Raw genomic sequence first — 21,114 nt, 5'->3', positions numbered from 1 at the left:
AGCCAAAGCCTTATTATGATGATTTTAATTTCCAATAGAAAAAACTAGAAATATAATTTTAATATCCAATGAGTTAGGGTTCCGAAAAATAAGAACTAGAACCGCGTAACATAGTTCTGAAATTTTTGGAATTAAAACCACTTGAGACGATTCGTTTCCGAATGAGTACCTTGTTAGAGTGGTCACTACAAGTGATGAGTAGTGTTTCTAAATTAAAATTAATATTATAAAGAGAATACAATCTATTAATAAGGTAAAAAGATGTCAATTAGCATCAATTAGACTTAAATAGTTTTTTTTTTCATCAACTAAAAATACAATGATTCCTTTTTAAAAGGACGTTTTTTACATGTTAAAACGTTTTTAGACCTTAGTTTCAAAAACAAAACAAAATAAAACATGGACAGTTTTCATCACAACTATTTTGATTGGATATTTCAAGTTTATATTACATACATAGTTGGATAGCTTTTTAGGTTCTGTAGTTTTGAGGATTGATGAAAGTGTTGCCATACAAAAAACTTTCAAAAAAAAAAAGGTTATAAACATAATCTTTTTACAATTCCTTTTATTTATAAAATACGTTTTTGGTAAAAGAGAATAAATGCCAATTGCTGTGTACGTGCGAACAAGTTATCTATTTGACTTCTATTTTATTATTCATTTACAAGTGAAAGACATGGGCATCACTACTCTTGAGCTCATTGAAAAGCATTCATCCAATCAACTCCCCAGCTAGCTCTCACGTATATATACACATCCTGCGTTCTTCACTTGTAACTCCATTGTTCTATAAAGATTTTTTAAGGTTCATGAAGATGTCCATCAACGGCAGCTCAGACGCAGAGAAGCAGGTTTCCATAGATCCAAGATCCATGAGAGAAACCACTCAAAAATCAAGGTCAAGTCCCATTAAAGCATTGCCTTCGTTTCCCACCACGTACAAGTTCCTTAACACCTCCGGATCCCTCCCGAATTCACCTCGCATTGGTGGTTCGTCCAGGATCAGAGATGATAGTCGAAATCAAACACCGGATCATAACACTTCCCTATCTCGCTCTCCTCTCACCAGTCTTTCCAACAATCGCCTTCAACGAAGCAAATCTGGTGGCGAACATAGATCATCTGTGCCATATAGTGGTTGCGAGCCTTGGGTATCAGTTAATACGAGTGGAGAACAAATGTCATCGACAAAGAATGGCAATGGCCAGAATGGAAGAACCATCGTGAAAAAGGGTAAAAAGCCTAACGACATGGACTTCAAATGCGGAGCTCTTTGCTTGTTCTTGCCTGGATTTGGTAAGGGTAAGCCAGTGAGAGCCAGAAGAGTGGAGCCCGAAGGATCCAGACAAATAGTCTCACAGAGGATTTCGCTTGAGAAATTTGAGTGTGGATCATGGAGGTCCTCGGCTATCCATTGCGATGATGAGCATTCAACTACTCTCTACTTTGATCTTCCATTGGAGCTGATAAGAACAAGCGTAAGTGATACTTCTTTGCCCATGAATTCAGCTTTTGTGTTCAACAAGGGTGGTGTGAAAGGAGTTCTTAAGACCAAAGCGGGATCAGTGGAAAGAAAATCACAGGAGGATCGCCATGTTCGCTTTTCAACATCTTCTCCCACGTCACAACCAACATCGCCAACGTGCATCACACCTCGCTTGCGAAAGGCTCGTGAGGATTTCAATGCCTTTTTAGAAGCTCAAAGTGCATAAAAATGGAAATGTTTTCTCAGATTTTGTTTGGTTGAGTGTCGAATCCGCTAATAACATGTTACCTGCCTATGGCATTGTCGAGTTACTATAAACAAGCATATGTTGTAAAAGTTCTGTATACAGTGTATGGTATTTTGCTACTACAGACGTTTCGATATGCAATCAACAGATGGTAATAAGTGGTGAGTTAGGAAATAACGAGTTCATGTCGAAAGCTTTTATTTTAGCAGATAACTGTGACCCTCATTCTGTCAATTTAGTCGGTAAAATGTGTTGCTTAATTTACACTGCAATCAACATTTAACTACACGCAAACATGCAGTAGGAAATGCAAACATTTATGAAGTTCATTACATGGTAATTTAAAAAACAAAATGATAAACGCCTCAAGACCCACGTCAGAAGCCGCAGAATACCAACAACATTTTGGCGGTGACATGATTTAAACAATGATCTTCACTACAAGAAAAGTCCTTGTTAGGGAAAGTTTTTGATGTGGTTGAAAAAAATATCTAGTTCTTTCAAAAATATTTATCAAAATGGTATTTTTTTTTATTTTTCTTTACTTTTCAGTTTTCATTTTTTTTAGTATCTTATTTTTCTCTTTTATTCCATATTTTTACTGTTGTTATATGTAATGACAACTTTTTTTTTTAGTTTTTTTAGTTTTTACCTTTTCTTACTTTTTTGTTAAATAACAGTTTTTTTTTTTTTTTATCTTTTTTGCTTCTGTTCTTTTTTAATACCCGTTTTTCTTATACAACTCTTTAGTCATCATAAATTAAAAATACAATGTATTATAAGGTGCAAAAACTCCGACATTCACATACAATGTTTCTAAGGTAAAAAAAAAAAAAAAAAAAAAAAAAAAAAACTCAATGTTGTTTCTTACAAAAAAAAAAAACACCACAAAAAAAACTTCAACATTGTTTATTACAAAAAGAAAAACATCACAATTAGCTTGACTTGAAATGATAACAAATCGTTACCTGTAAAAAAAAAATAAGAGAATAAACACAACAAATACCATAAATATATATATTTTTTTAAAACAACCTTGGTATAGACGGATATCGTTTTCGATTATGTCCCGATTGCCTACAAATTCTACAAAGATTGGCATTTCTTCATTCTTTAATATCCATATTATTGTTTTTTTGTTTTGTTGAATGAGGACAACTTTTTTTTTTTTTGTAATAATCCTAATTTGGAAGTAATTCATTAAATGTTGTTGGTGTCCAATACGCTTCATGAGGAAGCGGGATAACTCAGACGCCCAAGTAGCGCAATAATATTCAATCGACTAACATTTATTAACATATTGTCAACTATTCAAATAAAGTTTGGCACATACAAGACATGAGAACAAAGATACTTAAATGACTCCCATTTACCACATGTCCAAGTTTTTTGTTCCAAATTTAATACTTGCGCATTTCAATATATTTGAGTTATCAACCTAAATATACATTTTTCACCGTTAAAAGATCTTAAGGAATATGCATTTGTTTTTGTCATCAAAGCTCTTTGTTGTTAATTTACGATTACCATTTATGTTTAACACTATAGTTTATAATTTTTAACTATTTATAAAATTGTTTTTTGAATTTTTTTTCAAGTTTAACTAAAATTTTGATTGAAGTTAACATTATATCGAAATTAATAATTTAACTATTTTGCATAAAATCATAAATTTTACAAAAGTTGTGACTTTAAACTAATAAGTTAACTATAATATGATAAAACGTTAAGACATAGTTTTATAAATAAAAGTAAATTATCATATTTTAACATTGTAGTTTAGTTAAATTATGATTAGAATTTTGTTTTAGCATAAATTTAACATTATTAACCAATTTAAAATAATTAAGTCACAGAGGTTTCAAATGCATGTGGTGAAAGTAAAAACGTTTCTTTTATAAGTATAGAAAAATGTTTTTATTATAAGATATATGTGACAACCCGAAATCTATTCCGTCATATTTAACCCCTCCTTCCGTTAATAAGCCTTGTTTTATTAAAATGTCCGTTAACCTTTTTGGAAGAGGTTAATTAATGTGGGACTTTTATAATGACTTGGTAAGGGTTGAAATAAATTAGAAACACTACAATATCCCCTTGAAATTTTTTAGTTTCAACCAAGTCAAAATACGACCGTTTAATCGGGTGCGACCAAAAAGCCCCGTTTAACGGCAGTATCGGGTAGATTTCCACTGAGCCCCAACTCCAACCCCTATATAAGGGGGAGTGGACTCCATTCACACTCTTTCCACTCTCTCTCTACACTCTCTCTCTACAACTTGTTTTCGAGACAAAAACGCCCGTTTCGAGCCCCAAACTAGTAAGTAATCTATCCTAACTTGTTGTATAGCTTAGTTAACATGCAAATTCATGTTTAAGACATCAAATAGGGGCAAGATTATGCGTTTACGGCCCAAGAACGCTCTTGGACCGTAAACACCCTTAAGTGGGGGTTTTTAAGCCCCAAAACCCCTCTAAACTACCCATAGGGCTTAGATATGACTTGTAGACTTACACCTTCGAGCTTAGAACACTAAAACCTTGCATTTTGGAGAGTAAACATGAGTTTACGGCCCAAGAACACTCTTGGACCGTAAACCCCTCTTCATAGGCCGTGAACACCTTTTAAGGTGTTAGAAATGCCCTCAAACACCTCCTATGGCCTTGGAAAATGTCTAGAAGCAACCCCCATTGAAGTAAAGGCATTAAACATCAATTAAACCAAGGAAATAGGAGTTTACGGCCGTAAACCCCCCTAGGATTGGTCCATGGGCCGTAAACTCCCAAAAGGTGGCCAAATGATGCCCTAACACCCCCATTTGACTTGGAATAATGCTTAGAACTTTATACTCTATCATTTAAGGCTTAGATCTATGAAGGAAATGACCAAGTGAGAGTTTACGGCCGTAAACTCCTTGTTTAGGGCCATGAACTCCTTAAATGGTCCATTTGTTGCCTTAAACCCATTCACATGCCTTATATTTGGACCTAGCCTAATTCTATGAATAATATAAGACCATTTAGCATCCTAGAACACCCCCACCATGAGTTTACGGCCCTAAACTCATGGGGAGTTGGTCTTAGGGCCGTGAACTCTATAAAGAGTATACTCTTGAAGAGTAAACTCCCTATCTAGGCCCTACATACCCATAGATGTTACCCGGGACACCCCTAGCACTTAATCAAAGTGTTTTCCGCACTTTAGGATGCTTATACGTGTTTAATTAGTATTATATTTACTAATTGTATGTAAACATATGTCATCATATGTTAATAGGTCACTAAGTGTGTTCAAGTCTTTACTTGACACCGAGCACCCAACCGGCACCTTCGTTCGATCCACTTACAACATGTGAGTTCATACCCCTGAATTAACCTTTTAGATGTTTTTACATGCTTTTATGGGGGGGAATACAAGTTAAACATGTCAGTTATCATATCAATCACATGTGATGGATAACCCGCATGCATAAGGAATTATTACACTGTCAACTGTTTTACCGAGTATGATACTGTAAATGGTTTTCTAAAACGTCTTTACTTGTTCAAAGCTTTCTCAAATTGACTCACGCGCTGTATGTTTTATTTTCAGATTTAGTTTTAAACCAAGGATTTCTTTACCTATAATGTTTTATCAAAGTTTCATTTAAAACTTGTTTATGAAAGGTTTTCAAAGGATTTCTAAAGGTTTTCAAACTTATTTTACAAAAGAATACCAAGTCGTGATTTTCTCAAGTATAAAGGTTTTCCAAAGTTTTCATCAAAGTTTTCTTCCATGTTTTTATACTCCTACTTTGTTAGATACTACTGCTTCATTATACTTCCGCTTAGTGAATGCTACTACTTCGTAATATGCTTTTACTTCGTGATACGCTTTTACTTCATAATACGCTCCTACTTATTAATGCTTCAACTGATGGGTTTTGGTCATAAGACATCCTATGTGCTCATACAAACCCTAAAGCTTGGATCTAGGTTTCTCTATTGTACATACTTTGAATCCAAGACTTGAACCCTAATTCTAGCATATGGAAATCAGAATTCACATGTAAATAGGTTTAAGAACATACCTTGATTGTTATGTAGCAATAACAATCCAATTCCTCCTTGAATTGACCTTGGAAAGCAGAGAGTCACAAGTGTCACTCCTCTAATGGCTTACAAACACCATAAGCAAGTGGAGAAGGTATAAGGAGAGAGGAGGGAGGTTAGAATTCGTATTTGGGACCTCTTGGGAAGGGATCCACGAATTCATAACCCTAGGGGTGTTTATATAGGTGTATAGATAGGGTTTCAGTCATTATCCTTATCTAGTTGATTATCCATTAAGCAACCAATAAGATAATCCTTGAATCCTTATCATACTCGAATTCTAAGGCTTTCCAACCTTAAATTCGTTCACCATACTTATAAGATAATTCTTACCTTATTTTGTAACTATCACATAATTACAATTCAGCCCCTCAAGTTTAATTAATTACATTTGATCACAAAACTAATTCTTAATTAATTATCGACCAATATTAATTAAACAAATATGATTTCTCCTTTAATATATTATTCTTATAACATATTAATAAATCATATTATCCTCTCTTTCTATTTATTTCTCCAATCAAGTTGCTTTGGTGAAGGCAACCCAAAAGGACCATGCACCATCGGGTCAAGTACATACCAAAATAGTTATGGACTTAGACACTAATCCAACAGTCTCCCACTTGGATAAGTCTAATAACTATTCTGCGTATGACTTCGGATCCCGATCTGCAATCGTAGCTTTCCAAAGCCGCTGTCAACTCTGATCATATCAAATACGCGTGTCCTTAGATAAGGGATCATATATTCCTCCATTCTAGATATCATATGAGATATGATTTCAAATCATTCTCTTTGTACTCTATCTCGATTTCTGATTTATGACGACTGACTAATTGAACAAATCAAATTAGCCCTAGCCCGGCCGAGCATTTACGTTTGTCATCACTAAACCATCGAGGGGCCCAACGATATCGCTTTTATCCTACTTTGAATAAAAGGAACGGATAAACTTTGATACAATGCTCGCTTGCACTCACGCACCAAATCACACACAACAATATGTTTTATAACACCAAGTTACTGGTGCGTTTACATATTATCAATGTGCAACCGATTTGCAAGATATAACTCACATATCTCGGTTTCAAGAATATAAGATGTTATCGTCTCACCAATCACTCGTGATACAATCCATGGAGTGATCCAAGTGAGCGTGGGTCTAATCCAATGCTCAAATCATATTCATAAGCACTCATGAACGTTGCAGCAAACATTTGCTTATGTCTAATACTCTTTTAGACAATCCACACACCAATTCACGACAGTCTTCATTCATACCTACTTCCAACATATGAACGACTGTGGCCCGTTTGAATAATTCGATTATTCTTAATAAACTCAATTATTCTGGAAGTCAAAACATGCAAAGTGAAACACAAGAATAATACTAATCCCATATGGCCTCAAACCTTTGAGTATAAATAAAACTCCTTTTATTTATCACCATATCGATTACTCATTATTTGTCGTTTCGGGTAATCAACTTCTTACTTGAATTCCAACACTTGTCTCATGCTCCTAGCATGCACACAATGTTTACCTATGGTTCTTACTTTGTGAAATAGATCACATTGAACACATTTCCAATCCTTCTCATTTCCCAACTCCAAATCCGTTTTTCATAAGTTTAAAGAATATCAAATTCTTGTTACTTATAGAATATGCTAGATTCTAACATTCTATGCAACTTATCCTTTCGTAATGTCACTGCACCAAAGTCATAAAGACTATTGCCAATGATATTACGAAGTCTTCTATCGGAGATTGTTACAAGAAAATTCCATAGATGTGATGTCTCTCACTCAAAGTACATTCCTTTGAACATCCTTTTGCATAATAGTTTCTAATCTAGACATAGATTTCTCAATATTCAATTCCCAATATGGACACACTTCCATATGTTCCATATGACAACTCATTCTTAATAGAATCTTATCTATTCATAATGATGTCGATATGGTCCATCCAATATGGAAACATTTCCATATTTTCCAATACTATACTTCCAACTACTCACAAGCGACCAATCCTCGTCGAACTTGGATTGTCCTTTGATAGTTGTTTAATTATTTTAGTCTAAACCGATTCTTGTCCTTTTTCCCTCTAAATGTGCTCGACATTTGGAAAATTTTAGAATGGTCAAACATTAAAGCATTTGCAATCGATCCTATACCCGAAGCGTATGGAACACGACGCATAATGTTTTATTTGCTATGTTCTCAAAATTCGAATTGTGAAGAGGGATGCCGTAATCATAATCGAAATTTTAAGAACACACTTTGTACCTTTGACTAATTTTATTAACATTTCTCAACCTAAACCTTTAGATTTGAAATGAAGCATAATATTCTCTCCCTTAATTATAGCAAAACAACCTTTCAACTCTTACAACTTTGCAAAGCATGACTCTTGTTTTCTATAATTAATATTGCTAACCTTGCAATACTTTCCTTAATAATCATACAATCATAACTTTTATGCTCCCACTATCTTGATGATTATTATAAAACATAACACTTATGCTCCCACTAGCTTCGACATGTATTCATAAACATCTTAACTTTCAGAAAAACAATGCTTATTGAATTTCTTAAGTTCATGTTTCTAATACTTAGTGCTTTGATAATCTTTTATCAATGTTTCTTGAACTTATACACATTTGCCTTCGATAGTTCATATGTGTGTCTAAACAATTAAGACTAATTGCCAAACCTCACAATTCAAATTATGGAAAGGGATGCCGTAACCATAATTGAATTCGAGAATGCAATTTCACTATCTTCTTAAAATCTTTCTTAGTGAAAGCATTTCCTCACAATCATTTTCATGAAGGAGGAAATCTTATGACACTTAGATTTTAAACGGTGTAAATGTTCCTATCCATGTGAATTTGTCAAAACCAACGTTTACGACAAATTCAAATTCATATGGACCGAGCTTTCTTAATCTTGATTTCTTGCCTTATGGTAGCACAGCTGCCCACCATGTCTTCCAAGTAGTTAAGCGGCTCACCTTTTCTTATCAATGTACCTTTCATTGATTAAGGTGCTTTGCCTTTTATGAGAACTCATAGAACTCACATGCATAATTAACTTGATTGGATTGGCACAGAATCAAAATAATGTCAACACGATAGGTTGTAAACCTCAACTCGTGTGCTAGTGATGATTGATAAGGTTTATTTGATTTGTTCTTGAAACCTTTCAAGACCATTAAGACTCCCACTGACTCCTTGACATATATGATTCTCTTGTCAAAACATTTCTTGACAAACAAATATTCAAGAGTTAGTGTAGCTTTTATCAAAACTCTTCATAAATTGGTCCTAGTTGGTCTTTGTCTTATCTAAGACATCACAACTTACCACATTTAATGAAAGTTATAAACCTTCTTAATACCTTTCACTCAATGTCACAATCTTAACTTTAAGATTTATCATTGGAACGAAGTATGATTGACTTCTTGATTTAACCATTTCTTCAATTCTTGATTCCTCTTCTTAGACATACAATTGTACTAAGACTCACTTAGAGGATCAATTGAGATATGGTTCTTAATCATTAAGAACTATCATAAAGCATAAAAGGTACTCTCCCATCTTCTTAGAATGGAGAAACTTTTTTCTGCCTACTTGATTCTTCTTATTCGTTCTGCTATTGATCTAAACCCTTTAATCAATTCAGAATTACACTTAATCTTGTAAGTATAATCATATTTACTAAACCTTTAGTAAATCATGACGAATATCTTGTTACTCTTATGGTGGACTTGATCAACACACTACTTTGTGTACTTGATCTCCTAGTCCTTCACTTGACACTTTGTCAACGAATTGGTCTAATTTCCAAATATGAATTTCTCATTCATCATGCATCCAAGTTGCCTGATTCCAAATTTCTGTCCAATTGAAACTTTGGGCGATGAGAAACTCTCCCTATTTGGTAAATTCTCGACTTTTCCATAAACACCATAAATAAGAATCATATCCATTTGTTGTAGAAATGTGCAAACACCAATTTTCATAACGATTTCATTTTAAGGAAATAAACAAATAAATAAATACGTCAAACAAAATTTATTTTATTTATAAAAGCAGCGGAAAAATAATTTGTCCTTACAATGCAAAATCCATTGAAAACTATGTACAAAAGAAAATTTCTAACAACTCTATCATAACTTTCTAAGCTCAAAATCTAATCTTCAAGTCCATGCGATCAAGATCCATCTCTTGGTGATTAGATTCATCTTGCTCTCTTATCAAGCTTCCTTTCTTTTCACCGACCCTACAAAACACTCAAATGCAATCTTATTACATCATGTATTAAGAATCAATGAATAGGAACTTAATTGAGTTAGATAGTGGATATTTACCTAAAGCGCAGTCATACCTTTGACTCTCCCATCTCTTAGATCTCTTAGGTAATTAGGGCAACTTCGTCTCCAATGCCCCTTCTCTTGGCAATAAAAGCAAATTGACTCTTTTGGAACAACACATGGAACTACTTCAGACATCGCCTTTCTCTTATGATCAAACTTTTCGATCATTGCATGTCTTTCATTGCCATTGTCTATATCCATAGAGGTCTTGAATGCAGATTCACCAATCAACTTTGCTTTTCTATTGCGCCAAACCATTGCTGATTCGGCAGCAATAAGCATATAGGTGAGATCTATAAGGGTCACGTTGTGGTTCGTCATATAGTACTCTCTTACGAACTCACTATATGAGTTGGGAAGTGACTGAAGAACCCAATCAACAGCCATCTCTTCACTAACAACGGATCCCATCATTCTTAGTCTATCAATGCGCGACTTCATCCCTAGGACGTGTGCACACACCGACTTTCCTTCTTTATGTTTACTTGCCAAAAGGGCTTGAGTGATATTGAACCTTTCAATTTTACAATCTTGTGGGTTAGGGAGAGTAATTGGAGGAGGAGGAGGAAGTGAAGCATGATTTCTTGATCCTTGATCAAATCGTGGAATATCATCTTCATGTGGAATGCTTGTTCCACGGGATTTGGGAATACCATAGTTGTCGAACTTTGACATCTACAAAACGGGAGAAAACAAAAAACAAATTCAAGTTAGTTGATAGATTGAGTCCTTGGTAGATCACCCAAATGAAATTCCAAGGCTAGGACCCAACACAATACGCTACAACCTAGAAAAGGGATGCCGTAATCTAGTTGCAGAATATTTGAAGGTAAGTGAATGACGATTCACTAATTTCCACCATGAAAAACGAAAAAGAAATTTAAGTTTTAAATCTATGAAAACTCCTAGATCCTTTGAGATACATTGAACTTTCAATGGCATGTTTATATCTCGATATGCCCCTCTTGTTTGTGACTGGGATGCCGAGGATCACAAAGCGGGTGTGAATAACCATGCAAACTACATGGTGCCCTCACATGTTACAGTCATCTATTCGATGTGCCGGTAAACCACACACGCTCCACCGAACTATGACAAACATTGAGTCACCCTTTGCTACCTTTGCTTAGACCCATTTAGTGTGCCGGTTAACCACACACGCTCCACTAACGTCTTCGCAAGGGCACAAAGTGTAATTTCATGGAATTGCATCAATTCACTTTTGCCTAAGTAACTAAGATTGGGAATTTTATGAAAACATTTAGTTACTTTAGTAATTCATTATACTTATAATGGAAGGTTTCGTCCTATCCTACCCGTTCGGCTATCGACCCTCCACTAGTCAAGAGTGCGGTGGGTAAGAGTGGATACCCATTCAATCGCCATTTTATAGGCAATTTCCTTAAACACCCCTTATAGACCAGCTTCGTGAATGAGGCCTACTAACGGTAAGACTGACTTTTAGTTATACATATATATAATGTTAGACTTTTAATATTATATATAGTATAGGGTGTATTTTATAACTTTTAAAATACTATGTGGTTAACTTTAACAATTACACTTTTAATTCTATTAAATGGTTAACCTAAACTTTAATGGATTTATTAAATCTCTTTTAATTATACACCTTAATTAATTAATAAAACCATAAGGGTGTGATTTGAACCTTTTCAAAATTACTTAGATGTTTTAGAATTTAACATTCCTAATTAAACTTTTAATCAACTTTTAAATTCCAAAACTTGAGGGCAAGTTTTGAAACCTTTTTCAAAACATTAAGGTTTCAACTATTTAAATTTCAAAACAACAAAACTTTTGGGGTTCAAATTTAAACTATAAAACCTAAAGGGCCAAATATGAAACTTTTCACAACAACAAGGATCAAATAACAAATAATTCAAATTAACATTTAATCACATAATTATCCATATTTGATGATTTCTTGCAAAATAATTTATCAACTTACTTAAAATAATTAATCAATTATCTTATAAGGAAACAATTATCCTATTAATTGATAAATATCTTCAATTAGATTAAAAATATAGTCAAATATATCATATAATCGGATTAATATTAATCTAACATGATAAGGTAATTATCCATAAGCAAAAACAGCAAGAAATCCCGAAGTACCCTCCTTCTGACGAGTTGACTCGTCGAGTCAGCCTTGGACTCGGCGAGTTCAGCCATGGACTCGGCGAGTCCAGCCTCCAGAATGCAAAAATCGAATTTTTTTGTTACAACAAGCATCAATACAATAGAAACCAATCAAGGCTCTGATACCACTGATGGGTTTTGGTCATAAGACATCCTATGTGCTCATACAAACCCTAAAGCTTGGATCTAGGTTTCTCTATTGTACATACTTTGAATCCAAGACTTGAACCCTAATTCTAGCATATGGAAATCAGAATTCACATGTAAATAGGTTTAAGAACATACCTTGATTGTTATGTAGCAATAACAATCCAATTCCTCCTTGAATTGACCTTGGAAAGCAGAGAGTCACAAGTGTCACTCCTCTAATGGCTTACAAACACCATAAGCAAGTGGAGAAGGTATAAGGAGAGAGGAGGGAGGTTAGAATTCGTATTTGGGACCTCTTGGGAAGGGATCCACGAATTCATAACCCTAGGGGTGTTTATATAGGTGTATAGATAGGGTTTCAGTCATTATCCTTATCTAGTTGATTATCCATTAAGCAACCAATAAGATAATCCTTGAATCCTTATCATACTCGAATTCTAAGGCTTTCCAACCTTAAATTCGTTCACCATACTTATAAGATAATTCTTACCTTATTTTGTAACTATCACATAATTACAATTCAGCCCCTCAAGTTTAATTAATTACATTTGATCACAAAACTAATTCTTAATTAATTATCGACCAATATTAATTAAACAAATATGATTTCTCCTTTAATATATTATTCTTATAACATATTAATAAATCATATTATCCTCTCTTTCTATTTATTTCTCCAATCAAGTTGCTTTGGTGAAGGCAACCCAAAAGGACCATGCACCATCGGGTCAAGTACATACCAAAATAGTTATGGACTTAGACACTAATCCAACATCAACTTCATGATACACTTCTACTTATTAATGCTACTACTTCACGACACGCTTCTACTTCACAATACGCTTCTACTTCACGATACGCTTCTACTTGCTAACACTTCAACTTCGTTAAATGTTTCTACTTAGTTAAATGTATGCCTGTGCTTGTATAGTTATATAAATAATGTTTAAAGGACTTAGGAAGGCTAGTTCGCCCTATTTCCTTTTCTTCGTTGAGATGTGGTCTGGTGGGATCGGATATCCGTCCAAAGGTCGTTTGATCATTAGTTATATATTATGTATACAAGCATAGACATATAGGTTTACATCGGTCAGTTTATTTGTGAGTCTCTATCATTAGTCCAGTATTTACATCAGAACTCACTACATGAGATGCATCTTCAGGACACGGCCTTCTCCGTTGTCTAGTTGGTAACCAGAGTCTCCTGCAGGGAGAGCGGGCATTGTATGTATAGATCTATACGGGATTGACACCCCCACACCCTGACTGCTAGCTACAGTCCACAGCCTACCAAGCCAAGGGGTGACAAATGTCACATTCTTTCCGACGCTTGCAGGGCGTCAAGTTCTCTAGTGTCTATCAGTATGGTTACGAGTATCTCGGGGTTACCTTATAATTCATGGCCTTAAGGTAACGGGAATTAACATTGTATTCACTGTTTTAGACCTTGCTAGACATATCATTCATTTGATACTGTCTGGGGTCTGTATTCACTGTTTTTAGACCTTGCTAGACGTATCATTCATTTGATATTGTATGGGGTCTGTGTTCACGTTCTTTAGACCTTGCTAGACATATCATTCATTTGATACTGTCTGAGGTCTGTATTCACTGTTTTTAGACCTTACTAGACGTATCATTCATTTGATACCGTCTGGGGTCTGTGTCTCCTTTCGTTAGACTGAGCCAGGCGTGTTGTTCATTCGATACTCTCTTGGAGTCTATGATTTCTTTTGCCTTAGTCAGCAGTATTTCCTGTTGTGGCCTAGGTTATTTTCCCTAATGCTTTTACTTGTGATATCCTTCTACTTTCTTTAAAGTCAAATACCGTATTTTGGTAAGGATGATATTTCAGGGAAATTCTCTTTAAAACATAACACTGTCGGGTCTTGGTAGAAGACCACTTTTAATTAGAAAATATAGTATTTTCTGGAAAGGAGACTAATACACTGTTGATTCTAAACTACTACTGTTATAAAGTTATTTGAATAAAATGACACTAAATACTTATGAACTCACCAGCATTTATAAAAATGCTGATACTCGCTTTCAAATAACTTGTATTCTCAGGACAGCAATAGACAAGTACATCCCAGGAGCTTTTGGTGAAGACAGTTTAGTACCAAGCTGCACCTATATTATTACTTGTATTACTTTGATGTTTCTATGTAATGTAAACCATGTAAAACTATTACTATTAATGCAATGATTGTTGTACTTTAATTACTATACTGCATATGTTGTGATACTTGACATGACGTCATCCACCCCAGAACGTTTCCGACGTTCCGGTTTTGGGGTGTGACTATATATAGGCTAGGTGAATTCTCGTTTGTTGCACGAAAATACTTATATAGTTGAAATCTTTACAAATATATATTTTCTTAAATATAACAATAATGTTATTGTTAAATTTGATATAATAATTTGTATGCTAAGTTGATATAATATATTGATTATTTTGAATTATATGATAATTTATATATATATATATATATATATATATATATATATATATATATATATATATATATATATATATATATATATATATTAAAACTGCATAATCTCAATCGTTTGAATGACTTCTACCATTAGGTTGCTCATGAATGAAAATAAAAAATAATATATGGTTTAATGTTATTTATAGTTGTTGTTTTTGTTAACTAATTTTTTAAAATTTATTAGCTTAATTTTTTAATATGTATCATTGCAATTATTTAAAACATCAAATATTGTCTTTTCTTTTTAAAGGTAACAATATAACCATTTATATATAGTTATTTTTAAATTGTGTTATTGTAAATTATTTTAAACTACTTATTTGAAAATTTTCAATTATTATAGGAATATATTTAGGAAATATTTTAGTTAAATTGAGATTAAAATTTAGTTTTTGCATTTATCACAACAATTAATAACTTTTAACTATTCACGAAATTTTCTTTGAGTTTTTTAAGTGGAACTATAAATTATACTTAAGTTGACCATTTAATATTATATTTAAATTAACAATTTAAGTATTTTATCCAAACTGTTCAAAAGTTGTAACTTTAAACTGATAATGATTTACATACAACAACATATTAAATCTAATAAATTAACTATAATATGTTAAAAGTTAAAAACATAACTTTATAAGTAGAAATAAAGATGTTAGTTTTATATTAAAATTTATTTTATTTATAATTACACTTTAGGTTTGATATTTTTTAACCTCATTAACTAACTTATATCATTATTATAAAGAACTACGATTTATCACTTTTAACTATTTACAAAATATTTTTTGGGTTGTTTAACTTGAACTAAAATTTATATTTAAATTAACCATGTAATGTTATATTTAAATTGGTAATGTTATATTTAAATTAACAATTTAAGTATTTTATCCAAATTCTTCAAAAGATGTAGCTTTAAAATGATAATGGTCTACATACACCAATATTTTAAAACTCATAAATTAAGTATAACATGTTAAAAGTTAAAGATACAACTTTATAATTAATAGTAAAAATATTATTTTAATATTGAAATTTAGTTTATATGATTACACTTTAGGTTAGATATTTATTTAACCATATTAACGAACTTATAATCATTATTAGAAAGAAACTAAAAAGTCATGGGAGTTTCAAACGAATGTGGTGAAAGGAAAAATGTTTCCTTTATAAATATACTAGGCAAATGCTCACACGTTACGTAGAAACACCTATATAGTTCACATTTTTAGAAATATATGTTCTTTTATAAATATAACAATAAAGTAGTTGTTAAATTTGATATAATAATTCATGTACTAAATTGATATAATATATTGATTATTTTGAATTATATGATAATATATATATATATATATATATATATATATATACATATATATATATATATATATATATATATATATGTATGTATGTATTATAAGTGTATAATCTCAAACATTTGAAAGACTTCTATCCGCGAGTTACTCATGGATAAAATTAAATATAATATATGGTTCAATGTTATTTATAGTTTTTGTAATTGTTAATTAATTTTTAAAATTTATTTGTTTAACGCTTTAATTTTTATCATTATAATTATTTAAAACATCAAACATTGTTTTTTGATTTTAAAGGTAACAATATAATCATTTATGTAGAGTTATATTTAACTATTGTTATTCTAAGTTATTTTGAAGCTACTTATTTGAAAACTTTTAAAGATTATACAAATATATTTATGAAATATTTTAGTTAAATTCAGATTATAATTCAATTTTTGCATTTAGCACTACAATTTATCACTTTTAACTATTCACCAAATATTCATTGTATTTTTTAAGTGGAACTGAAATTTATATTTAAGTTGACACTGTAATGTTATATTTAAATTATCAATTTAAGTATTTTTTTTCTAAACTATTCAAACGTTGTAGCATTAAACTGATATTAAATTTAATAAATTAAGAATAATATGTTAAAAGTTAAAGTCATAACTTTATAAGTAGAAGTAAAGATGTTATTTTAATATTGAAATTTAGTTTATTTATGATTACACTTTATGTTAGATATTTATTTAGGTTTATTAACCAGCTTATAATCAATATGAGAAGGACACTACAATTTATCATTTTTAACTATTTACAAAATATTATTTAGGTTATCTAAGTTAAACTAAAATTTATATTTAAGTTGATCCTATAATGTTATATTTAAATTTATAATTTAAGTATTCTATACAAATTGTTCAAAAGTTGTAGTTTTAAAATGATAATGGTTTACACCCAACAGTATATTAAAACTAATAAATTAAGTATAATACGTTAAAAGTTAAAAAGCATAACTGTATAAGTAGAAGTAAAAATATTCTTTTAATATTGAAATTTAATTTGTATATGATTACACTTTATGTTTGATATTTATTTAATCTTATTAACCAGCTTATAACCATTATTAGGAAGAAATTGAATAGTCATGAGAGTTTCAAATGAATGTGGTGAAAGGAAAAATGCATAGGAGTTTCAAATGATTATGTTGAAAGGAAAAATGTCAGCTTTATAAGATATACTAGGCGAATGCTTGCGCATTGCGCAGAAAGACCTATATAGTTGAAATATTTACAAATATATGTTTTTTTTTAATATAACAATAATGTTGTTGTTAAATTTGATATATTAATTCGTATACTAAATTGATATAATATATTGATTATTTTGAATTATATGATAATATATACATCTATTATAAGTTATTTTAAGTTACTTATTTGAAAACTGTTAACGATTGTAAAAATATCTTCAGAAAATATTTTAGTTAAATTGAGATTACAATTTAGTTTCTGTATTCAGCACTACATTTTATCACTTTTAACTATTCACAAAATATTCATTGAGTATTTTAAGTGAAACTGTAATTTATATTTAAGTTGACACTGTAATGTTATATTTAAATTAACAATTGAAGTATTTTGTCCAAACTGTTCAAAATTTGTAGATTTAAAGTGACAATGGTTTACATCCAACAACATATTAAATTTAATAAGTTAAGTATAATCTATTAAAAGTTAAAGTCATAACTTTATAAGTAGAAGTAAAGATATTATTTTAATATTGAAATTTAGTTTATTTATGGTTACACTTTAGGTTTGATATTTACTTAGCCTTATTAACCAAATTATAATCGTTATTAGAAAGACACTACAATTTATCATTTTAAACTATTTATAAAATATTATTTGGGTTTTTTAAGTTAAACTAAAACTTATATTTAAGTTGACACTGTAATATTATATTTGAATTAATAATTTGAGTATTTTATGTAAATTTTTCAAAAGTTATAGCTTTTAAATGATAATGGTTTACATCCAACAATATATTAAAATTAATAACTTATGTATAATATGATTAAACTTTAGGTTTGATATTTATTTAACCTTATTAACCAACTTATTATCATTATTAGAAACAAATTGAAAAGTCATGGGAGTGTCAAATTGAAATTTAGTCTATATGTGATTACACTTTAGGTTTGATATTTATTTAACCTTTTTAACTAACTTATTATCATTATTGGAAACAAATTGAAAAGTCATGGGAGTTTCAAATATATGTGGTGAAAGGAATATATAGTTGAAATCTTCTAAAATATATGCTTTTTTAAATATAAAAATAACATTGTTGTTAAATTTGATATAATAATTCGTATACTAAATTGATATAATATATTAATTATTTTGAATTGTATAATAATATATATATTTATTATAACTGTATAATCTCATTCATTTGAATGATTTCTACATGTGAGTTACTAATGAATAAAATGAAATATAATTTATGGTTTAATGTTATTTATAGTTGTTGTAATTGTTAATTTTAAAATTCATTTGTTTAACATTTTAATTTTTATCATTATAATTATTTAAAACATTAAACATTTTTTTTATTTTAAAGGTAACAATATAATTATTTATATATAGTTATTTTTAACTATTGTCATTATAAGTTATTTTAAGCTACTTATTTGAAAACCTTTAACAATTATAAAAATATATTTAGGATATATTTTACTTAAATTGAGATTACAATTTAGTTTTTGCATTTAGCACTACAATTTATCATTTTTAACTATTCACAAAATATTCAGTGAATTTTTTTAAGTGAAACTGAAATTTATATTTAAGTTGGCACTTAATGTTATATTTAAATTAACAATTTAAGTATTTTGTCCAAACTGTTCAAAAATTGTAGCTGTAAACTGATAATGGTTACATACAACAACATATTAAATTTAAAAATTAAGTATAATATGTTAAAAGTTAAAGTCATATCTTTATAAGTAGAAGTAAAGATATTATTTTAATCTTGAAATTTAGTTTATTTATGGTTACACTTTAGGTTTGATATTTATGTAATCTTATTAACCAAATTATATTCATTATTAGAAAGACACTACAATTTATCACTTTTAACTATTTACAAAATATTATTTGGGTTGTTTAAGTTAAATTAAAATTTATATTTAAGTTGACCATGTAATATTATATTTAAATCAATAATTTAAGTATTTTATACAAATTGTTCAAAAGTTATAGCTTTAAAATGATAATGGTTTACATCCAACAATATATTAAAATTAATAAAGTAAGTATAATATGTTAAAAGTTAAAAAAACATGACTTTATATCTAGAAGTAAATATATTTTTTAACACTGAAATTTAGTTTATATATGATTACACTTTAGTTTTGATATTTATTTAATCTTATTAACCAAGTTATAATCATTATTAGAAAGAAAGTGAAAAGTCATGGGAGTTTCAAATGAATGTGGTGAAAAAAAAATGAATGGGAGTTTCAAATGAATGTGGTGAAAGGAAAAATTCTTTCTTTATAATATAATATAGATATAGATATAGATATAGATAGATAGATAGAATAGACGAATTCTCGTGCTTTGTGCAACATAGGTTAAAAATATATTGTTAAAATGTTGAAAAATATATGTTTAAAATGGTTATGTTATTGACATTAACTTTGACATAATATTTTGATCAATATTATTCATTGACATCAACCCAACTTCATCATTAATAAAATTAAATATAATTATCTATTTAATATTATATTTAACAATTGTTGTGATTGATTAAGTTAAATTTTTACTTATGCAATTATTTTCTAATTTTAATAATAATGTTCATTTAAAATACAATTTATTTGTTGTTAACGTTATGTAATTTATATATTGATGTTATTATCATTTAAAAGTATTGTTCTTCAGTTTTAAACCACTTATTGTTGTTATTAATAAGTTAAAGAAAACTTTTATGAAACACTTAATATTACTATTAAAATGTGAAATATACACTAAATAATAAACTGATAACATAGACAATTTGCATTTCAAAAGAGACTTATATGGATAATATGACATATCCATGATTTTTTTAATTTGATTTTATTATTTTTAAATTATAATTATGGTTCGTTAGTTTTAAAACCACTTATTATTAGTTATAAACAAAAGAAAACTTTTAAAATACACTTATTATTATAATTAAAATGTTAAACATATACTAAAATATAAAGTGATAAGATTGGCAATTTCTATTTTAAAGAGGCTTACATATATACTATGGATAATATTGCATATCCATGATTTTTTATTAATTTTTACGTTGAAGCAACGCAAACATAAAAACATATATACAATATTTAATTAAATATTATCTATATCACTTTCCATAACATATAACTTACATTAAAGTTTCTACCACAACATATAATGATTGTCTTAAAAGAATACTTAAACCAATAAAAAAAGAATTACTATATAACAAACTTACAAATTAAAAACTTTAACATAATAACATGGATCAAAAAATGGTCCAAAGCCCTCAAACCAACACAAAATCTTTAAACTTGTTTTCTTTGTGAATTTTTTATGTGATTTGTATTTGTATGTCTACTCAAAAAGAATGTCATTTTTATAGTAGACTATCAATTAATTGCTTATTAAAAATATTATATAAGTTATAAAACCTTTCATGACGTGTGATTAATTACTTTGAAGGTGAAAATGCATGAGGTGCTTGGAAATTTGTGTGGGG

General features: G+C 29.9%; 1 protein-coding gene across 1 annotated transcript; it reads left to right on the top strand.

The window, feature by feature from the left end:
• Positions 1-791: 791 nt before the first annotated feature.
• LOC111917491 (uncharacterized) lies at positions 792-1,948 on the top strand. The gene has a single exon (XM_023913172.3). The coding sequence runs from the start codon at positions 813-815 to the stop codon at positions 1,713-1,715; it is 903 nt and encodes a 300-aa protein (XP_023768940.1). The 5' UTR covers positions 792-812; the 3' UTR covers positions 1,716-1,948.
• The last annotated feature ends 19,166 nt before the right edge of the window (positions 1,949-21,114 follow it).

The sequence above is a fragment of the Lactuca sativa genome, chromosome 2 (genome assembly GCF_002870075.4).
Source record: "Lactuca sativa cultivar Salinas chromosome 2, Lsat_Salinas_v11, whole genome shotgun sequence".
In the NCBI taxonomy this organism is placed as follows: Eukaryota; Viridiplantae; Streptophyta; class Magnoliopsida; order Asterales; family Asteraceae; genus Lactuca; species Lactuca sativa.
The sequence above is the reverse complement of the archived record's forward strand: the minus strand, read 5'-3'. Positions and strand labels throughout refer to the sequence as shown.

Coding starts and splice junctions, on each gene's coding strand:
- LOC111917491 (XM_023913172.3), top strand. CDS start 813: ATGAAGATGTCCATCAACGGCAGCTCAGACGCAGAGAAGCAGGTTTCC.